This window comes from Durio zibethinus, chromosome 19 (assembly GCF_047325235.1).
Source record: "Durio zibethinus cultivar Kanyao isolate XHJ-2024 chromosome 19, ASM4732523v1, whole genome shotgun sequence".
Lineage (NCBI taxonomy): Eukaryota > Viridiplantae > Streptophyta > Magnoliopsida > Malvales > Malvaceae > Durio > Durio zibethinus.
The window spans coordinates 8,311,552-8,335,313 of NC_143180.1; the positions used below are offsets into that span (position 1 = coordinate 8,311,552).

The window sequence follows — 23,762 nt, forward strand, 5'->3', positions numbered from 1 at the left end:
ATTAATTTCCAAACTCTTTTAACATTTTCTATACAAAGGAATATGACCTTTCAAGTCTTTATTGAGCTAGGATAGTTGGTAAAAATCATCTGCAAGGGCTTAACTATTACTATTTCTCTTAAAAGGGAAATAGAGGGGATAAGACCTAATTCTTTATAAAGAATAATGAATTCTACTATGTACCTAAAAAAACTTGGAGTGAAATGAGTGATAGTTAAATTGTAAGATAAAAGAAACTCTATAATAAAAAAACTATAAAATAAATCTAAGGCTTACCACAATAAAGTCTTAATATACCAAAATCTTCTCAAACTTTAAAAAGGTAGTGACCCTTTAGAGACGTTATCGTCAAAAGTTGGCATCATGATACTATACACCTCTTTGAGAAAATCAAATTTGATTTTAACCAAAAAGACATTACGAATAAAGCATAAGTTAGGGCAATCTTTGGGATTAGCCCTACCATTTAAGCTCTTCATCACCTTCTTAAGGGTTATACCCAAGGACAATAAGGATAAAAAAGGGTAAGGTCTTCATCATCATCATCATCATTAGCCTCTGTCTCTTCTTCACCTCTATCTTCCTCTTTGGTTTAGTCGAAACCTTCAGCCTGCTCAGCTTCAAAAGCCTCATCATCAGAATGCTCAACTTTTAAAGAATGAGTAAACCTCTGAGCCCGAACAAGGGCTGGGACCTTTACTACTTCAAAGGAAGAAGATGTTGAAAAAGAGTCAAAAGACAACTCAAACTCAAAGGTGGAGCCAGAGCTAGAGTTTGAGCTTAGTTATTAGCATGTTGGGAAAAAGAAGAAAGGTAAAAAGGGTTTGGATTATTTGAAAAGGGAGTAAAAGAAGTAGAGTAAGGTCTGTAAACACTCATTTGTATCCGAGGTCAATCAGACCGTGTCCGAGGTCAACTGGACCGTGATTCATTATTTTTGTTATTATCATATTAGTTTATTGTATAGTATTATATTATTTTATTATTATTACTATTATATTTCTATTATTCTTATTATATTATTATTACTATCATTGTTTTTATTATTTTTATTTTTTCTTCCTTTATTTCTTTTTTGATTTCTAGCAAAAATTATGGAAATCGAAATTGAATCAGCCAAATCAAAATCTCATATTTTTAATGATGAATCAAGCCTGAATAATTGAACAAATTCAGTTAGGACCAAAAGTCAAATTCCTAAACTAAGGCCCAAGTAGAATCAAATTTCAGGATTCAAGCCTGGATTGATTTTGTCGATTTCTTAAATTTGTGCTAAGATTGCCTATAAATTGAACTAAAGATCAAAGGAATAGACAAAGGGAATGAATTTGGGGGAAACGGTGGATTTTAGGGAAAAATAATTGATTTTTGGAGAGTGGGTGTTCTACAATTTTTTTTTTTTTTGTAGAAAAGAATTTTTGGAGATTTTGGATTTATGTTTGGGCTAGTTCTAAAGCTTCTAGGTTAGGATTTGGGTTTTTGGAAGTTCATTTAGGATTTTGCAGATTTTTCAAAAAAATCTAGGAAATTTTAGGGGAAATCTTGATTTTTTTTGGAAATTTTTGGGTTTTTTGGGATAAACATGAATTTTTCGACAATTGGTTGAATTTTTCGGTCACATTTCAACCAGTTTTCTAGAAACTGATGGGTTTTTCAGTTTTTGGTTGAATTTCTTGACAACTTTCCCAAAAACTAGTGAGATTTTCAGTTTTCGATTGAATTTATCGATGGTTCTTGGGGAATTATAAAGAGAAGATAAAGCTTTCGATCTAGAGAGAGCAAAGGGGATTCTGAGGAAAAATGCTCAAACTTGGCTTATATATTGTCCTAGAACGTTGTCGTTTTGGACAACTCAAGATCTGTGCATTGACCCAGTGACCCACACGTTGACTTGCACTCCGACCTGACCTGATCGCAAGGTTTCTTTTTTTAATTTTAATTTTATTTTTTGATTTTATTTTTTAGCTCATTTTATTTTTTAGCTCATTTTATTTTTATTTTTTTTATGGTTTTATTTTTGAGAAATTTTCATAAAAATTGTTTTTGTTATTTTATTTTTGAAAATAAATAGGTTCTTAAAACAAATAATTATATAAAAAAAAACCTTTTCAAATAAGTAAAAAAAAAATTCAAATAAGTTTTCAAAATAATAATAAAAACAAAAAAAAACTTTTAAGTTTTAAAAAGTATATTCATAAAAACAAAAAAAATCCTTTTAATAAAAAAATCTTTTTCAAATAAAAATCCCTATAAAATAAATTCGTGAATTCTACTAAACTATTGAAAAATTTTCATGAATTTAATTTTTAAAATGGAATCCACCAAACTATTGAAAAAGTTTATAAATTAGTTTAAAAAAAAAGAAGAAAAGATAATTTTATCCTCCAAACTATTGGAAAATTGTTCCAAAGTAAGTCCTACCAAACTATTGAGAGACTTTTTTTTTTAAATAAAATAATTTAATAAATCTGACGATAAAGCCTTTTCAGAGTAGGACACAAATCCTCATGAATACTCTTGAGGTGAGAAAATTATCTTAAATTGTTACCAAACTATTGGGACAATTTTAAGACTAATTTTCAATATTAAACAATTTGGTAAATTATAAATATGATTAAGGCTTGGATAGTCTGAAATCAAATTGGTACCATCCTTTGGATGGGTGTTATAAGGGTGTTATAACCTTTCCCATACATAACCGTACTCCCGAACTTAAACTCTAATTTTATAGATTAGAATCTCAATTAGGTGACCAATCACACCTAAATAAAAAAGATTGGTGGTGACTCCTCTAATCCATGTCTAATAGTATGGATCTATACATTATAACAAGGTTAAAAGAAATAGTTGAACTAACCATGACTAATGGGACTAGAGGGTTTTAGAGGTTGAAATCAATTATAGCTAGAAGCTTGTCCATCCTATGATAAACCCTTTCCCTTTTGCTTGTGCATTATCCTCGATCTATTTTTTACCCTTAACAAATATCAGATTTAACCAGTAGGTAGCTTTACGATAGTCCCTTCCTGTAATGACACATTGAACTTCATCATTCGAAAAGAAAGCTTTTTAGCTGAGCTAGCCTCCCTTTATTTCTACTCTAAAGTTGTTAGACATGCTAGAATCAAAAGACATAAAGAAAAGGAAAATAAACATATCAAAGAGTTTAAAAAGAAAACAGTCAAATGAAAAAAGCTAAAAGATTTTAAGGTTAGTAAAAACTGATCAGCTTGAGAGTTCAGAAGTCTGGGTAATGAAAAAATGATACCCCAAAGGGCCCTTTATACAACCAAGTCCCAGATCAGATAAATGCTTCAGATTAAGCTATGTCACCATAATGATTATCAAAGATGACCCTTCACATTCTCAACCCTAATTTAAATAAATACTAAATTTTCTCTCTTCTCAATAAATGCATATTCAAATGAATCTATATAAGTGGCACATCTGTTTATCCATTATGTAAAACTCACCCACAAAACCTATTAGTATCACATTAACTGTACATGTTGTATCACATTAGACTTCACATAATCCATTACAAAAAATTCATAAGCACCACGTCAGCTACAAACATAATAAGACATCAGGTATGTTATATGTATTATGAGGTTAAAGCAATCATCAAACAGAAGCTCTAAAAGCATTATATGCTCAATTAGCAACCCGGTTTGAACAATGATAGATCGGTTAACCCTATCTTTTTCAGTCTGATACCTCAAAATGCTCAGTAAGGGGTGAAATGTTAAAGATGTTTTAATGTCCAAAGGGCAAAATGGATGTTTCTCTCTTTAGTATAAACCAGCTAACAAGTAAGGGTATTTTGATCATTTTGATTGAGGTGACGTGTCAGGCTGGCCTGAATTCTCAAGGTCGATATCAACTTGGCTACTTTAGCAACCTACAAACTAGTGCCCCAAGATGCTGACTTGTCATGCCTAAAATGGAAATCAACTGCCAGCTCAGTTCGAGCTTATGAGGTTAGCTTTAGTCTTTTTAACTGATCTCAAGCAACCTAGGTCCAAAACTTCCAATCACACAAGTATAAATAGAATTATCCAAATATCACTAATCCATCTTAAACTCTTAAGGGGCTTTTGGTTTGCAAAATTTTGGATTCCGGGGAAAATGTGATACTTGTGATTATCTTCCATTTTCAGAGCATTCCATGTTCAGATTCACTCATTTGGTTGAAAATAATCCACATATATTAATTCTTGAATAATTACCATAATCTCCTTGATATATATGATGGCTCATTGACATATATGATGGTAATTTTTTATTAACTTTTATTAATAATAATACTTAAACGACAAATGATGCTTTTAACAATAAAAGAAGATAATTTTTTTATTTGATTGCTATTTTTATTTATAAAATATCATCAATAAAAAAATATTAGAGATTATTTAAGGCATTCTAATTGAAAAACACCTTAAAAAATTCCTTTTATTTTTTTAAATGACATTTATTTAAGATGTTTTTGGTTCAAAAATATATTAAATAATCCCCTTTAAAATGTATCAGAGAATTATTTAAGATATTTTTTAATCCAAAAATGCCTTAAACAATGTCATTTAAAAAATATAAAGAGTTATTTAAGGCATTTTTGGATAAAAAAATGTCTTAAATAATCCTCTTAAAATGTATCAAGGGATTATTTAAGACATTTTTAGTCCAAAAATGCTTAAATGATCATTTGAAAATTTTTGAAAGATATTATTTAAGGCATTTTTTTTATCAAAAACACTTTAAATAATAGCTTTCAATTTTTTTGATCATAGTATTTAAGGCGTTTTTAATTAAAAATGACTTAAATAATCTATTTCATTACTTATAAAATTTAAGAGACAAAATATAAAAAAATTAGAGTGGCTCAATTGGTTAAAGTATATAGTTATTAATCATAAAGTTGCTAGTTCGATTTTTCTGTTAACATTTTAATTTTTGTAAAAGGATTATTTAAATCATTTTTTGTCAAAAACGTCTTAAATAATTAATTTTATTATTTATAAGATTTAAGAGATAATTTATTAAAAATTTGGAGTAGCTTAGTTAGTTAAAGCATATGATTATTAATCATAAAGGTGTAGGTTTGACATTTTTTTCTAGCGCTTATTTTCTAGGATTATTTAAGGTATTTTTCATGCCAAACGTTATTAATTACAATATAAAAAAAATTAGTAACAAAAACTTACAACTGACTTACAGTCACTTCTAAACATGCTTTTTAAAATGGTAACGATTATTTTATAATTTTTATTCAAGTCAAATTTAAAAATAACATAACTTTTTTCCTTAAAATCCTAAAATACCATAAAAAATAATGAATTTCTAATTCCAAAACTTTAAGTACTATTGAAAATTTATTATTTTTCTTTGAAATTAAATTATTTTGAATCAAACATTAAAATCAAATATTCAATAGTAAGATTTCAATAAAAAATATATAAATTCTCAAACCAAATCACCCCATACGTTTTTAAGCCTTTATTCTATTCCTTTTTTTCTCCCTTGTGATTTCAAAATTATGCTTTTGTCGAATAATTCAGCACAAACATCTAGGTCCCTGGAATCAATTACCAAAAGGAGCTTTCTTTTTTTTTTTCTTTTTCAATGAAGATTCAATTATTGTGAAGCGTCTCGAGAATAAAATCATAAATTTATTAATACATCAAGTAAAAGTAAGAGATTGTGTAGTTAAGATCGCTAGAGAAAAAATTAGATTCTGACAACAAACTTGAAATTTCCCTGACCGACTTTATCAAAAAGATAATTAAAAAAAAATTAGAATTCAACAAAGCCATCAAGTTTCTCTTATGTCTTCCAAAGATTCACATTTTCCATATTAACTTTGGAAATTCTAACTTACTATAAACTGGCTTTTTAACATAAACTGCAATTAGCTAAGCATGTAGGCTTCCTCTTAAAGCGTAAATAAACAAATTTATTGCATATTTATCTGTTCTTCTATGCATGCCACTTTTCTATTTTTCCCGTACCAGTTTCATAGGAAAAACATGGCTCCAAAGCGTGATATACCAGCAAAAATCACCTCAGCGGACGCCATCAGGGAAGATCTCTGAGGGGATAGCCAGCAGTAGCTATGGCCAACATATGTCCAATTAAGTTGCAGCGATAAAACTTCCAGATTTTATGCCATCTAAAGTTATCCTGGCAACTTCATCAGCTTTCATTGTACCACTGGAGGCACTTATGATTTTGGTAAGTTCTGGCATTGTCTTGTTTGCTGCAATGGTCAAAGCTACTTTCGGTTCAATTTCCTTTATTTTTCATGTATATATAAATTAACTTGAACTGATTAATGATATCTCAAAGATTGATGATCCCTCACATATTTGAGAAAGTGAGGTAAGTAGACTATAGAGAAGTAACTATATACAACGTTATTTTGTTTAGTGTATATTTTTTTATTTAAATCGAATGACGTAATCATATTTTATAAAAATATATAATATCACAAAAACATTATTAATAAACCTGTTGAAATTATTAGACACTATAATTATTACTAAAGATGTCCATGTCATAGTACCAGATAGTATTGTTAGGACTCTACCACCCGGAGAGCCCGGAACTGAAGCCGTGTCAGTTGCCAGAGCCTTGACCGTACTACCTGCCATTGTGTATAAAAATGGTATCAGAGCTTGCAGCTTGCCAAGATAGTGAGAAGAAAGTCATGTTTCTAAAGTTTTAATTATTGAAATTGGAAAGGAAAAGCCAAAAGAGAGTCTTATTTTCATGGATCTATCCCCTCTTAGCCACTCTAGTTCTCAACCTTCTTCCTCCAGATCTTCTTTTAGTTTGTCCTCTCCTCCATCTCCTGTACTTAAAAAGTCCTCCTCATCTAAGCTTAAGTTCTTATATGAAGTAGATTATATTCCAAAAGAAAAGAAAACCCAACAAACAATTCTACCTCTTGTAAATCCTTATACAGCTTTCTCAAACTCCTCTCCTTCTCTTACTAGATCTTTAAAAACTCTTTTAAAACCCAAATATCCAGCTCCAAAAGAGTATGTTCAAGCCACAAACTTTGATCAATGTATTCTTCCAGTAGGACCTCAAAAGCACAACCAACAAGAATTTTTGAAATCTTGAGGGCCATTTTGAAGGAGGAACATCATCAATGGTAAAAACTGAGAATTTTGATGTTGAAGGAGGAGCATGTGATTGTTGTGGAGGAGGGTGTTGTTCAGCATCCATTGTATCAGGGTTATGAACTTCTTGAGTATCATCTGGAACTTCAACTGTTGGTTCTGTCATGAAAATCTGAGGGAGCATCATTTCATCTGAGTCATCAGTATCATCTATTTCAACTTATTCATCTGATTTGACAGTGTCCATGTGAGATTCAGTCTCAAAAGTAGAGAGAAAAATATCTTCAAGAGAGAACTGAGGAAGGTTGTCTTGTGCCATTTAGTGAAGTATTTCTGGAAGGGTTTGTGTAGGAGAAATCATAAGTTGTACAGGTTTTTGGGTTGGTTGTGGTGTAGGGTTTTGAGGGGTGGAACTTAAGCTTGGTTTTGGTTTTAAAGGTTGAGAAAGTGGTTGTTCTGCTACTCTTTTGGGTTTTGGATCAACTGGTTATTTTTCTCAAAATCTGTGAATCCATTTTTCAATTGTACCGAAAGGGGGTTGGTTGGTCTGAGAGAGGAGTGAAGTATTGTGTTAGTTGTGAGGATGTTTAGATAGATGTTGGGAGAGGTTTGTACTGAAAAGGTGTGAAAAAAGATTTTGGAGGTGAGGTTGGAGGATTGTATGGTTGAAATGGAGGAAGAGTATAGGCTTGGTAAAGAGTATCATGCATACCAGTGTGATATGGTGTGAAGATGTTGTAACTAGAGGCTGCTTATTGTTGTTGTTGTTTCTGACGAAACTGATTTTAAAGGTCTGCAAGTTGAATCTTTAGGCTCTTCATTTCTTTCTCTCGTTTAGTGAAAGCATAAGTGATTCCAATGTTGGTTTCAGCCATGTATCTAAGTTCTTGATCAAGTGTGATTATCTTTGACTGAATTTCAAGAATAATATTTTAGAGATTGACAAGGCTCTGATCAAAGTGTTGACTGACTTGGTTCAACTTATGTTCGATTCTGTACAGGTATGAATTCTGCTGGAGAGAATTTTCAGTTTGCCAATTTAAAACTGCTTCAGCATGAGAAACACTTTTTTGGTTTCCAAAGTTCACAAGGTCGGTGGAAGAAGAAGATAACATGGTAGTGTGAGGGAAAGGGTTGGGTGAGAGAATACCAAGTATGGAGGGGTTTAAACCACTGTAAAAAGGTTTCTAAATGAATATCAGCTTCATAAAGGAAGTCATTATTAGCAAAAGTGATTGTGGCAAAGTTGAGTTAAAAGGAGTTAAACTCAATGGCAATGGTGTAGAGTTGGCATAAATACCATAAAAAGAACTAAGGCTTCTTTGAATAAACCTGAAGTATGAGGGATCTGGAATAAGTGTAGAAAAGAGAACTGAAGATGAAAACCAATGGGTCTGAGACCATGATCACCTCATTTTCGGATGAGAATAGCCTGTATTTTGTAGATGAGATCATGAGCACGTCTTTCAAGTGTCTTTTTGGTAATGATCTGTTGGATTTCAGAAGGTAGGTTATGAACTGAAAAAACTGGTTGAAAATCTGGATCTGAAATAAAGGGTTTGTATTTTGAGGTGTAAAGATAAGGGAAGAGAAAAAGATTGGTGACCGTTTGAGGAACATGGTCAAAAGAGGGTAAAGGTAAAGGTAAGGAAGACATCATACAAAAGACTGGAATAACTTGTAAGGTGTTTGAAAGAGGTTTCGAAGGAGGTCTTGTGAGCATGTCTGGGATGAGGTTGTCTTTGCCTTTTATATGTACGGTGGTGAAAGAATACTGTGAGAACCACTGTGATAGCCTGAGTAATTGTGCATTTGGCATTTTTTTCTTTTTGAAATTGAGCATCTGATCAAAGGCTAACATATCTAATTCCACAAGAAAGTGAAATCCAATGAGGTGAAATTCAAATCTTTGGATACCATACTTTACAGCTAAAATCTCTTTTAGTGTAGAGTGATAATGTAGTTTCGAATCTTTGAATTTTCCGCTTTTGTAACCACAGATTTGTCTGGTTCTATCTTTTTCTTCTAAAAGGATTGCTAACCAGAACTGTTCACTAGCATCGGTCTGCAATATTCTTTTGCCATCTGAGGGAATCTTTAAAGTGGAAAGTGACTTTGCTTTTATCTTTAAGGCTTGTACTGCATTTGTCTGGAGCTGAGACCACGTGGGTGGTTCTTTTTTTATCATCTATCTGAGTGGATGTGTAAGCTGGGCAATATCTGGGAGAAATTCATTCATGTAATTGACTATGCCGAGAAATTACTGGATTTACTTTAGAGGTTTAAGGGTTTGGATTTTAGAGGTTGAAGGGTTTGGATTTTTTGAAGTTCTTGAACTGACATATACTCATAACATTGATCATCTATGAAATCATCTGAGTATTCTGAGTAGTCTGAATCTACATACTCATCATCATCAAACTGTTTAATCATAAACAGGGATCTTTCATTCTACTCATCATCAAAAGAGAAAATTGATTCAAGATCATCATCTGAGAGATTGATACCTGAAATATTAGCAATATCTTGGATCATCTTGACTGATTTTTTATCTGACTTTAGGTAATTTTTTGAGAAATGTCCTAGTTTTCCACAGAGAAAACATTTTGAGCTTTTGATCTTTGGATCTTTCTTTTTTCTTGCAAATTTGAATCTTTGAAATCTTATGGGTTTATCAGCATATCTGAAAAACTTCTTGTGTCTGGGTCTGGAGATTATTGGAGGTCTGGAAGGTCTGAATCTTCTGAAATGCTTCTTTTTCTTATTGCTGCAAAAACATGTGGGATCTTTAGAAGAACATTTGATTTGAAGTCCTGAAGAGGAGTAAGAACAGGGCTTTTCGAGTTTTTTGGAGTTGTGCACCAAGGTTTTGATGTATTTGTGCTCTTTACAAATCTTATCAAGGGCTTTCAGTATCATCTTGTAAATGTCTCCAAGGGTCATAGATTTAACATCAAAGGATCTGAGGTTCAACTGGGTCCTTGTTTGTTGGGCAAGTTCTTCTGAAACAAAATTAAGAAATGCTTGCTTTAAGTTGACATCATCGAATCCACCAAGTATGTAGAAATACTGGAAGAATTGTTAATAGTGTCTATCAAGGTCTTTTGGATAGAGAAAACAGCATTTAAGTCTGAAGAATTGCTCTTTGATCTTTTTTAATCTGTGAGTTTCTTGTCCATAAAAGATTGCTGCAAATTAAGAGACAGCATCTGTGATTGTTGAGCATTGAAGAAACTAGAATTGTCTGTATTCACCAATGTTGTCCAAAAAATTTTTTAGGGTTCCAACTAGTCTGGAAAAAAATATGATCAAAACTGTGTTCATCGTAACATTGGGTTGAGAGTTCTACCTCTTGTAAATCTTTATACAGCTTTCTCAAACTCCTCCCCTTCTCTTACTAGATCTTTAAAAACTCTTTTAAAACTCAAATATCTAGCTCCAAAAGAATATGTTCAAGCCACAAACTTTGATCAATGTATTCTTCCAGCAGGACCTCAAGAGCACTTTGTTACTTTTCAGATCCCATAAGAATTTCCTCACCAGTGGTCAGAACAAGGATACACTCACATTCACTTTGGTGCTATCAGAATCGCCTTAACCTTCCACGGCAGAAATGGAATTCCTGTCTGTATCAAAATGACCTTATTGGACACCAGATTTAAAGATTACAAGCATGCAGTCCTTGGAATCATCGAGACGACACTCAATGCAGGAACTGTCTTCTTCACAGTTTTCCCAAATTATAATATGTCTCTTCATGATCCAACCCTGTTAGATGCTTTAAAAGTTTAAGTCCAGATCGTAGGCATAGAAATGAAAGGCTTCCAGGCAACCCTTCACTAGCAGATGGCATATAGAGTTCAAGATCATGTCATTAACTTACCTCTTTCACACTCCAGTGATGCAGTTTTTGTTAAAATAGAAACAACAGATAGAACTCCCAAACATGTTCATATTCCAAAGCAGATTTCCAATGAAGAACTTGCCACCCTTCTCCCAAAGATGTGGATGACAAGTTATCAAAAGATTTGGAAGCAAGATGAACCAATTGAACACTTTGATCCAACCTACAAGACAATTTAAGATGGTACTATCACAATTGAATTTGATCACAGCAAAGGAAAAGATGTTCCTCCTCCAACAATCTTTCCAACCCAATTTATGATGCAACGATGTCATGCTGATCTCCTTGATGTTCCAGTCACACACTTTCAGTCTAATAAAAATCCCGTGTATGCATATAAATCTCCAGAAGGACATTGCTATTGGGACATAAATTGTCAATGCAAAGAATGCCAGATAGATGCAGATAAAAGCTTCCTGGATGATGATGATGATATTCCAAAGAAGCAAAAGAAGAAAAAGTCTTCCCAAAAAAAGCTCAAAGAAAGATATGAAAATGGAGACCCTGAATTTGTTCTCTTTGGTGAACCCTCAGGAAAGTTTAACTATTATGTCATCTATCCTAAGAAAGGCAAACCATACCCTCAAACCTACTCAAATCAACCCACACAAAACCCAGATTCCACCCAAACTTCCACCAAACCTTTACCCACACCTTTACCACAAATCTCCATGATGCAACCAATTTACCCAAGCTCAAATTTCCCTCATTTTGAAGAATTTCATAAAGACCAATACAAACACATTCCAAAAATCCCCACTCCCACTGACAGAGATGAATATGTACGACCAAGGCTCTGGCAACTGACACGGCTTTAGTTTCGGGCTCTCCGGGTGGTAGAGTCCTGACAATACTATCTGGTACTATGACAACAGCGTGTAGATCGATCAAACTTGACAAGATAATACCAACCATAAGCTTTTCATAGATCATATATATAACCAAGGTATTCTAGTCGGTGTTCAAGACTCTGACGCTTTCTTGGCGTAACGTTGAATTGGGGGCCTGACTTTTATAGAGATATGCCTTTCACTATAGTAACTTACTATTAGTATGATCTTGGAGCGGGATGACTTTTCTTTGGCCGTGGGAAAGGGATCAATGATCTGTTTAACAGATTAACAAGAGTTTCTGATGCAAAGGATCCATAATAATATGGCAACTGCAGAGCATACTCAACTTGTATCACTGTAAACTTTGAATAGTTTAAAGAGAAGCATGAAGCTAAAAGATGTAACTAAGGAAAAAGAAAGATGGAATTACCAAAAGAGAAGAGAGGTTTTTAGCCAAACATATTTTATAAATGAAGGTTTCTTACAAAGGATATTTTGTGATAGGTTATGGATTCTTAGTATGATTACTTCTTAGAGAAGTATCATTCTATTTATACATGAAAAAAGTAAAGGACTAGTAGCCTAATAAGACAAGACTAGGACAAAGCAACTTTACAAGTGGCTTAGGATAAGACTAAAGGACGGTGAGTCATAACTAAGGTACAATGACTCATTACTATGGTACAAAAGTTCATTATTATGGTATAGTGACTCATCACTTATGGTACGATGACTCATCACTATGACTCATACTAAAATACAGTGACTCATTATAACTTGACTAAGACATAAAGTTGATGAAGACTTGACATAAGATTGTCTTGATGTGAAGGCATCATTATCAATTTCTTTGGAGTCTTCTGGAGAATCATGCATAATTATACAATATTAGACTGGAATAGGGAATCTTCTGTCTTGTAGCACCATGAGTGTCATCATTCTGAGAAATCTTTTGGGAAATCTTCAAGGTATTGGAAAACGAGACAATCATCTACCCACTTGAATAGTTCTTGTTCAAAATCATCAGGAGTAGAATTACAACATTGGAATAAGTGATTGTAAACTCTGTGTTCAAATCTTGCTCGAAGTCTGGAAAGATCTTCATCATTCTGCCAATAAGGATTTGTTGGAAGTACTGCTAATTCTGAAGGACAGTGAAGATCAAAATTAATAAGTCTTTGTGATAAATCACTCCACCAAGTGTCATAAGGTGGTTTAGGAATCCAATGTGCCAGGTGAATGTGTAATTCTTTGATGTATTCTGGAGAGTACCACCACCATGGTTCTTTCTTGAAAGGAGGAAGTTCTGTAGGGATTGGGAGGTTGTTGATTTTGCAGAGTCTTTTTAACAGGAGCTTGTACTCATGAGCATAGAGAAAGATAGATTTGTACAAAAAGTATGGATTACACACATACAGATCTGAACGGGATTAAAAGAAAGCATAATTTTCAAAAAGTTCACAAGGTCGGTGGAAGAAAAAGATAACATGATAGTGTGAGGAAAAGGTTGGGTGAGAAAATACCAAATATGGAGGGGTTTAAACCATTGTAAAAAGGTTCCTAGGTTGAGCTAAGCTCAGCTGAACTTTCAAAACCCATTACCAAGGCACAAATTATCAAACTTGGGAGGCTCGAAATTTTAAAAAATATATTTTAAAATATTAAAAAATAATACATTAAAATTTTAACATTTTAGTATTTTAAAAATTAAAATTAAATTAATTTTTTATTAATTAAATAGTAACTTGGATCAGATCGGCCTTAAATATAGAAAATCTTGTCTAAGGCACAACTTGAGTGGGTCAGACTTATCGAATAGGACAGGCCGTTGATATTTGCACAGGTTTAATTATTATAAATTTTATGTAATAAATAATTAAATTTGTTTAAAATAAAATTACTCCAAATAACTGCATTATCAGGTAATAGAATGCTGAATTCATAATTTTGGCAATAAGCATTGAACATAACATAAAAATACCGATGCGGAGTAACAAGTCACCGGAGAACAAGGCTATATCGGCACGATAAAAATCTAAAAAAAAAAAAATGTCGCACCTTCTTCAAAACCAGGAGTTTCGGTGACCGGAGGGCATACTAGAGAAACATGAATATTATCCGCAATAACTTCCTGTTGCAATGCTTCTGCTAATCCCCGAAGGGCAAACTTGCTTGCTGAATAGGCCGCGTACCCATAAATACCTACCTATATATATTGCCACGTTATTCATTGCAAATATCAGTTAATGATACAAAAATCACGGACTCAATAAGCAAAAGTTACAAAAACAAAGGATTAAGACCGACCTGGCCAGCCTGTGAGGACATGAGAGCAATGAAGACAGGCCCCTTATCCTTCCTATCTTTCATCAATGGTAAAACAGCTTTGATGACATTAAAACTCCCCGTCACGTTCACGTCAATCATGAACTTGATCTCATCCAATCCCTGCCTATCCAAAGCCTGAGGCAGAAATACGCCATGGTTAACAACTAAAACATCAATGGCGCCCGCTTCCTTGATTGCACGGTGAACAGCTTTTTAGTCACGAACGTCAGCGGCAAAGATCGAGACATCCACATCATAGGCCCGGCTGATTGATTTCTTCGCCTCGTCAAGCTTATCAAGGGAACGGGCCAAGAGGGAAACACGAGCTCCTTCACAGGCAGCCTGTTTAGCCACGGCAAGTCCAATGCCGCTTGATCCGCCCGTTATGAAGACGTGGCGCTTCTTGATAGGCATATCGACGGGACGGGGCCTGACGATGGAGTAGAGAAGAAGGAGAACAAAAGATAGAACGACAAGAATGAAGAGCACCATAATTGAAAAGTGTGATTTAAAAGTAAGTTCAAGTTTGCTCCATTGCTGAATTAGGAGACTCAATTAATTCTGCAAGCTAAAGCCATGTCGAGAGGTTTTAATTTCATTTATTTATCGTTGGTAATTTAAAGTATATTTTTAAGATTTTTGAAAGTTGAGGTAGACAGCTAACCAGTTTGACCAGCCTATTTTATTGGGAGACGAGCGAGTGTTTGATTTGGATATGCGTCTCGCATGGTCACTTTTTTTTTTTTTTTTTCAAATCTTTTCATATATTTGAAGGGTTCAAATTCCGTATCAACATTTGTATCAAACAAGATATGGTAAGGAAAATGAAGATCTGGATTTAATTAGGCAGCCGTTCTTCATGGATTGCAATTCTCTCCGGAGTCTCAAGACATAGCGTATAGAAAAGAAGATATGATATTAAAAAAATATTAAAAATAGTATTAATTTTAAAAATATATGTTTCGGTATTTAGATATATTGATATATATTTTAATATATGTAAAACATAAAAAATTATAATTTATTAAATTATAACATATAAATACACGTATTAAACACAAAAAACATGTTATCATGGTTAATAGTTTTTTATATTTTTTTAATTTAATATGAATATATAAATTATTTTAAAATTTTAATTATAATACAAAATTATATATTTAATATAATTATATAAAAATTATTTTAAATATTTATTTATGATACATATTTAATGCGTAATTATATTTTATATTAATAATATAACCGCAATATAACTAATCAATATAGTGTAATTATAATTCATTATTTAATAATTTATTATTTTGAATTTTAGCATAATTATAGTTTATTATTAATTTATTTTAAATTATTAAAATTAATAATATAATTATAACATTAACATAAAGTATATTCACAAATCAATGATTTATTTTATATATTTTATTTTAAATAATAATAAAATTAATACCCATATATAAATATAAAATTTTGTATAATTTATTTTAAATGATACATTGATATTTATACTTATGATAATTAAAATTATATAATTTATTTTAAATTATAAAAAATTTTTATAAGTAATATGATAATAGAATTTATATTAGTTTGATATTAAAAATATATATTAATTTGATATTTTTAATATTTTAATAAACTATCATTTGTATTTATATTTTTAATTTTATTTGTGTTGTTTTTATTATTTTTTAATATTAGATTAATATTTTAAAATAAAATTATATTTAATTTAATTTCAAGTTATTTTGATCTTAGATTGATTTGAGCTCAAATTATTTTTAATTTTGGGTTGAGTGAGATTGAATTGTTGATTTTTATGATCAAATTAAATTGGATGAAGTTCCAATGAATTGGACTTTTTTTTTTTGAGTTCGGATAAAAATTAACAAAAATATTATGAATTATTATTTTAAAAAATTCATTAATAATTGTGTACGTGTCTTCATTTATCAATCAATCAAATTTTAAATTTTAAATTTTCTTTTCAAACGCATATAAATAATTATCTTTCAAATCAATCCAAATCACACCATTTTTTTAAGAAAAAATTCAAAAATAGATAAATTATTCGATCCCAAAATCAAGATAAAATATCTCGTATTTAATAATTTAAGATAAATAATTGTAAGTTGTGCATTTGAGATGACTCAAACAAATAATCACCAATAATACTCAAATCTCAAACTTTTTTATCGAGTAAGATGAATTTAACCGATTAAATTAATTATTTATTAATAATCCAAATCACACTAAAACAATACAAAAACATCTGCTATAAATTAATAGTACAAAGGATTTATGTAATAATTTTGACGACAGCACAATCTCGGGCCAGAAATTGCCATAACCGAATCATTCATCTATTTGTAATATTAATTTTGTAAAATATAAAGGGCACAAAAGGTATTCATGTGGCATTTTATTTTTTAAAATTATTTTTATTTTTTATTTTGTTTTTTAATAAATTTATTTTTTTCATGTTTTACTTTTTATTATTTATTTTATTTTTCATTAGATAATTTTTATAAAAGAAATACTAAAAGTAAGGATCAGATAATAATTCATATCCAATTATTTTTATTCAGACCAATATAATATAAATATTTTTTAAAAAAATCTTGAGATTAAGTCCAATTTTTTTTAAGATTGAGTTAAGTTAAAAACGGATTTAAAATGTTTTACTTCATCTCGAATGTTCTCGTGACATTTCTTTACTTTTGTTTTTTTATTTATTTCCTTTTTAAAATTTTTTACTTTTTGGATTTTTTTAAATTATTTTATTTTTACTTTTTTTATATAATTTTATAATAAAAAATCAATTAAAATAAAAATAATAAAATAATTTATATCTTATAAATTTCAATTTGTATGATCCAATCGGTGCACTTTTTTAATTCAAAATAATTTGATTGAATTTATTTTTAATTGAACTCGAAAAAGAATAAGATTTTAGGTATTATGTCTTAGTCTTTGTATATATAAAAAAATTATTTATTTATTTACTTTTATATTTATATATAATTTATTTAAAATTTTATTATTTAATATTTTAATTCAATACATTCATGTGCCACTCATTTGATTTTTTTTATCATTTTCTTTGTTTTTAAAATTTTTTTATTAAATAAATTTTGTATCTAAAAGTCAATGGACATACAGCTAACAAATTAGCCTATATTAGCTAATATTCAGTCAGCACGTTTTTTTAAAAAACAAGAATTAGGTCAAGTTTTACCCCTTTAAAAAATTTACATCAAATCTGAATAAGCTTGAGATACTCTGCCCTAAGTTTTTTTTTTTGAGATATAAAAGAATATATTTTATTATTTATTATATTTATAAATATTATATTAATAAAAATATTATTTAATATTTTAATTTAATAAAAACTATATTTATATAATTAAATTATAATTTATATAAAAAAATAAATCATCATCCATATAATTAATATTTCAGATTTTAGGCTCAACTATTTTTTTTAATTAACTTTTTTTTTATCTTTTCAATTTTTTAAAAAAATTGAATTTTTTTATTTTTTTAATAAAATGATGTGATTGTAGTATGTGTCCCAAACATTTTTTCTTTTTCTTTTTATTTTATTCTTTTCTTTCTTATTTTTTAATTTTTTACTTTTTTATTCCTTTTCAATTTTTCTTTTAAAAATTTTTAATTTATTTTATTTTTTAGTAAAATGATATAATGGTTGTAGGTATCTTGTATACCTTCTTCTTTTATTATTTTTTTAATTTTATTTTCTTCTTTTCTTTCATTTCTTTTCATCTTACCAAATGTTTTTTCTTTTACATTTTCACATGCCTTTTTTTTTTATCATTTTTTCTCTATATGCCACTCTCATTTTTTTTCTCATATCCCTTTCTAAATTCTCTCATTCTCTCACAACTCTCTCAAGAAATAAAAAAAAAAAAACCATGGTGGTGAAATGAAAGGTGTTTTGGTGAGGTCAAAGGTTAAAAAAGATGTGTACTTATATTTGCCTTTAATTTATATTTATATTTATATTTATTAAATATTTTTATTATTTATTTTTAAAAAATATATTTATATTTGTTTATATATTATTAATCATTAAAATTTGATATTAAAAATTATTTCTCTCATATTTAAAATATAACTTAAAAGTAAAAAAATAATCACATAGGCCTATTTCTAGTTATAAATTAAATACGACAATTTTTGGTAGCTCCCCTGTCACTATAGAAGGTAGTTGAAAATTTTAAAGTCAAAAGAGAATTATAGTATTTCATAGATGCACACTACTTGAATGGAAGTTGGCACATAACCTTGTCATTTTCACTGGAACCGCATCTATGATGATGGAAGCTAAAATTGCAGATTAGATCAAACGAATCAGTTGACACACGAGCTATTGCTTATGATACAATACATGTCCTAGACGGTGGCCGAAAAAGATGTACTAACTAGGCTGATTTAATAATAATCGAAAATTTTAAATAAATTTAATAATTTCTGTATTTGTATTTTTTATATTTAATAAATATAAAAAATAAAAATTATCATATTATAATTTTTATATACACATTAAAAAAAAATAAATATTTAATTTTTATAAAATTATATGTAATTTTATTAAAATTTTAAATAATATTATTTTTATATTTTTTATATTGTATTTAATATTACCCTATCTAATTTGAAACCAACAAATACTTAAAATTTTCGAGTCACAGACAGAAAAAGTGAAACTGACATAAATTAATGTTGTTCCAATATCAGTTATCCGTTATAACCATTCCATCATGGCCTGGATGACAACTTAAAACAGACTTCGTTCATTTCAGAGGCCAGAAATTTTCTTGCATCCTTTGCAGCAATCGTGTATATGTTAACCAGAAACCATTTTTTTTTACCTGCCTTTCAGCTCTCTTAAATGCCAAAAATCAGTGGGAGATTCGGTACAAGCCCAGACAATTCTACAATGCCGAACTCTGTTTGGTTCCAATTCTCCAATCTAGTTTTTCCTGCATTTCTCTTTTAAATAGATCAAGTAGTTTTTTCTGCATTTCTCTTTTAAATAGATCAAGTGGCATATTTATGTCACAAAATATTAATAATTAGTATATTTATGTCATGTTTTACATTAAAATTACATATTTTAATTTATGTTGACATTAAAAACATGAAAACATTTTTTTTTATTTTTTGTTAAACAAATAAATAAGTTTCACTAAAATTTTAAATAATATTATATATATATATATTATCATTTTGGTGCTATGTCCCTATGTTATATTTTAAATTGGCATGTCTACTTTTAAATCAGAAGGAAAAGATTAGAAAATCTGAAAGCCTCCTCAATTTATAGTTGTTGTAGCAACCTATCTGATTGAGACTATAAAGCTGAGGCTGTTGCTAGAATCAACTTGTCAACACGTTATAGACAAATTATGCTAATCAGAGTTATCAACTAATACTCGGCAATTAAAGGAAATAAAGAAGATTTTTTTTTTTTTTAATTATGATCACATTTGTACAAACTCCAATTTTCTTATGCAGGCTCTTACATAAAGGGATGGAGCTCTTAGTTTTACCATTTTCAGAATTTGTGCTACATTTCAACATGGGTAACAAACTCATTATTCTAAAGCTATCAAACCATTCATTTCAAGTCAACATCCGTGCGCAACGGAAAGCAGGCAGAATAAGGAATGCTGATCCATATCAAGCAACAAAGAAGGAACTCTAGCCCCTGAAATCAATTAAATAAAAAAAAAATTCTTTAGCATAGCATAAAAAAAGACTTATTTCTGAAAGTTTTGATTAGACCGATAATGTTAAGATAAGATAATACAACACGAAAATGGTAAAAAAAAATGTTAAAATTTAAAATTTTAACAAAATTATATAAATTTGACAAATATATATATATATATATATTGTGTTTGATATGAATTTAACATCATTGTTTGTATTTTAGGCACGTTTGATATGACCAAACATGATAATATACCCAAATTGTCAAATCTAGCTTTGACACAAGAAGACGAGTAATCATGCATAGAATAGCATTCAACAGAACAAGCAAGCTCTCCAAAAGAAAAGATCAAATTGCCACTACTAATGTTTCTACAATGTATAGCATTATACTTACCTTATTTCTTAATTTGGTTTTACATGCCACTTTTTAATGGTCCTGTAGAAGCTCCATAGGAAAAACAAGGCTGCAAGACGTGATATACCAGCAAGAACCACCTCAAGGAATGCCATCAAGAAAGATCTCTGGGGGGACGCTCCGGCAGTAGCGAAGGCTAATAGGTACCCTTCAATGTTGAAGGTGACGCTAAAAGTTCCAGACTTGATACCATCCAAAGTTTTCCCGGCTACTTCTTCAGCTTTCAGTACGGCACCAGAGCCTGCTAAGATGTTGGTGAGCTCTGGTCTAATCTTTTTTTCTGCAATTGTAAGCTTTTAGTAATTGAATGCAATTGCTTGATCAGCTATAGACTTATAAAAGAATTCACTTTAAAAAAAAAATAAACATGACAAGTTGCAAATGCTTATTGTATCTGTTCTGCTTTCAATATCAATTTCAAGTATGTCATATCATTATATCAGTTTTAAAATTATTAAATTTGAAAAAAAAATACAATTATAGATAATAAAATAAAAATCCCATACCTTCCTCTAGACCGGGAGTTTCGGTGTCTGGAGGGTATATGACAGTGACATGAATGTTATCCGAAATGACCTCCTGTTGCAATGATTCTGCTAATCCTCGGAGGCCAAACTTACTAGCTGAATAAGCCGAGTAACCATAAACACCTACCTATTTTGTGACATTGCTCGTTACAAAAAATCAATTAGTGACAGCAGAACTGATAAACAAACATAAGCAAAAGAATACACAAAAGTTAATGCAAAAAATTACAATAATAACTCATTGTTCAATATACCAATGTTACCATAATCCACAAATTAATTGACAAACTAAAAGAATTAAAGTGCTTTCTTTTAAGTGATATTATCTCATGTTTCCTAAATATTAATTTTTTTTATAATTTTATATTTAAGTTGACAATTAATTTTAAAATTGATGTTTAACATAATATTAAAACTTAGGTTTTGTTTTATTATTCCTGTCTGTTACCCTTCTAAGTTTATAGCTTCTTTACCAATCTAAACGGGATGAGAATCTATTAAAATGATATCATCATACTTTTGTTACATATTGAATTTTTTGTGATTACATATTCTATTATCAATTGACTTTATTAAATTTTCTGTTAGCTTATATTTAAGTTGAATCTTCCGCCTGTTATGGGATGTTTAATACTTCCAACTTTAATTTAAAAGACTATTTGTAATTTGTTTAAAACATCATTTACTTTACTAGTTAAATAACCCATTTTGCATTTGATTTTTAAAAAGCAAAAACGGAAAGAACAAAAATGCATACAAATGCAAAGTCACCTACTTGACCAGATTGCGACGACATAAGAGCAATAGAGGCGGGTCGGCGATCTTTCCTATCCTTCATAAACGGCAAAGCGGCTTTGATCACATTAAAACTTCCCATCAAATTCACGTCTATCATGAACTTCACCTCATCCAATTCCTGCTTCTCCAATGCTTGGGGCACAAAAATTCCTTGGTTAACCACCAGCACGTCAATTGAGCCAGCATCCTCGACTGCGCGTTGCACGGCTTCGTAATCGCGGACATCTGCGGCGAAAATCGCGACGTCGACGCCGTATGCCAGGCGGATTGATTTTTGGGCCTCCTCGAGCTTGTTGAGCGAACGAGCTAAGAGAGAGACACGGGCCCCTTCGGAGACTGCCTTGTGGGCCAGAGCCAACCCAATACCACTTGATCCGCCTGTAATAAACACGTGGCGGTCTTTTATCGGAACGCTGACTGGTTTGGGCTGGACGACGAAGTAGAGGAGGAGGAGCAGGAAAGGAGCGAGGAGAATGAAGAGCAACATTATCTATTGTGATGGGAAAAACGGACGGTGCTGATTTAAAGGAGAGTGTTTGGAGTAAGTTATTTGCTGTATGCCGATATTTATAGGAAGGTCCCAGGGGTGGTAATTTATTATTTATTTGCATTAACTTATCTTTTATGAAATATAATTGGTGCAAAAATAAATTAATATTTTATTTGCAATAATTGAAACAAGTGGGAATAAAAAAACTCTATTTTTAATAATATCCTTATAAAAGGATGTCGAAAAAGAAAATTCTGATGATTAAAAAATTTGAGAATCAAAGAAAAATATTATTACCAATTATTTAGTCTTGAATTTTATATTGGAATGCCTGAAAAAAAAAATGTTTGCAGATTCATTGTGCTTGGCGACTTGGCGTGCCAAGATTTAAAGAATATGTTCTATCTTCTTTTATTTTTTGCCAAAAAAAAATATTCTTATTAATTTTCTTTGTTTAAATTAAGAGAGTGGTGAATTTTAAACTGGAATATATAGTTATATATCAAGAAAATGAAAATGTTAGTAGAAAAAATAAATAAATAAAAAATAAAGGCCGGCTCCTCCATCCATCCAACTTATTCACTGACTTAAACAAAGAACCAATACCTCGAAGCCAAAATACCCTTCACCAACTACATCCAAAAAAAAAATCCAATTTCTAATCCGAAAAGCATTCAAAAAAATAAATATTATATTATGATAATCATTTTATTTTTATGGAGTATTGTTACACTTAATATTAATATTAACATGTATTAAAATTCACATGAAATATAAAAATGGTCAAATTATATAATTGATAAGTGTACTTTAGTTAAATAGAGAAATTAATTTTTTTATTTTAATGTATTCAAATTGAATAATACTTCAATAAATTATTAAATTTAATCAAATTATTAATAATTATTTTTTTTGGTTAAAATTGATGGCATTGTATTTTAATTTTTTTAATGTGATATTTTTACTTACGTAATCGTTGATTTTGTTGATATATCAAGTCTACATAATTAAAGATGATGATGTGACAAAATTTTTTTGCCATGTCAATATTTTTCACTTCAATTTTTCTCAAATTATATGGCTTGTTCTTGTAATTTGGTTAAGTGATGTAATTAGTCATTCTCCCTCAACGTGTATTCAAACTTAGTTCTTATACATCAATTAATCATTGAATTTAATATTTGACCTAAAATAAGTAAAATAAAACTAAAATAAAAAGCAAAAAAACCTTTTAATGTAAATAAATCAAGTTATGATAGAGTCAATGCATAGATCGACATATGATTTGCATCAGACTTGTTTTTTGAAATAACATTGTTTCAATCTATTACAAAAATAAAATATTATTTTTTTAGTTTCCCTATTTTCTCCTCTCTCTCATCCTTGTTTTTCTTTCACTTCCTTTTACAAATCTCATTCAATGAATTCATATTTCAATGCAATTTCTAAAAGTTAGTAATAAAAAAATTTAATAATTGTAATTATTACTGTAGATAAATATGGTACAAATTAAAGAAATTTAGTTTAATTGCATGGAGACTTTTATTTATTTTATCATTTTGTTTTTCTCAAAATATTGTTTATTAAATGTTTAAATTTTTATA

At 30.0% G+C, this 23,762-nt stretch overlaps 1 protein-coding gene and 1 pseudogene across 1 annotated transcript; both read right to left on the minus strand.

Annotated features, from left to right (window-relative positions):
- Positions 1 to 13,368: 13,368 nt before the first annotated feature.
- LOC111309882 (3-dehydrosphinganine reductase TSC10B pseudogene) lies at positions 13,369 to 15,062 on the minus strand (annotated as a pseudogene).
- Positions 15,063 to 19,652: 4,590 nt separating this feature from the next.
- Positions 19,653 to 22,214, minus strand: LOC111309883 (3-dehydrosphinganine reductase TSC10A-like). Its single transcript, XM_089748538.1, has 4 exons — positions 21,642 to 22,214; positions 20,850 to 20,993; positions 20,323 to 20,623; positions 19,653 to 19,920 (listed from the first exon to the last, which is right to left on the minus strand). The coding sequence occupies exons 1-3, from the start codon at positions 22,153 to 22,155 to the stop codon at positions 20,331 to 20,333; spliced, it is 951 nt and encodes a 316-aa protein (XP_089604664.1). The 5' UTR covers positions 22,156 to 22,214; the 3' UTR covers positions 19,653 to 19,920; positions 20,323 to 20,330.
- Positions 22,215 to 23,762: the final 1,548 nt, after the last annotated feature.

Coding starts and splice junctions, on each gene's coding strand:
- LOC111309883 (XM_089748538.1), bottom strand. CDS start 22,155: ATGTTGCTCTTCATTCTCCTCGCTCCTTTCCTGCTCCTCCTCCTCTAC. Junction 20,994..21,641: donor GTCGCAATCTGGTCAAGTAG/GTGACTTTGCAT, acceptor CAAAATAGGTAG/GTGTTTATGGTTACTCGGCT. Junction 20,624..20,849: donor AACTCCCGGTCTAGAGGAAG/GTATGGGATTTT, acceptor TTACAATTGCAG/AAAAAAAGATTAGACCAGAG.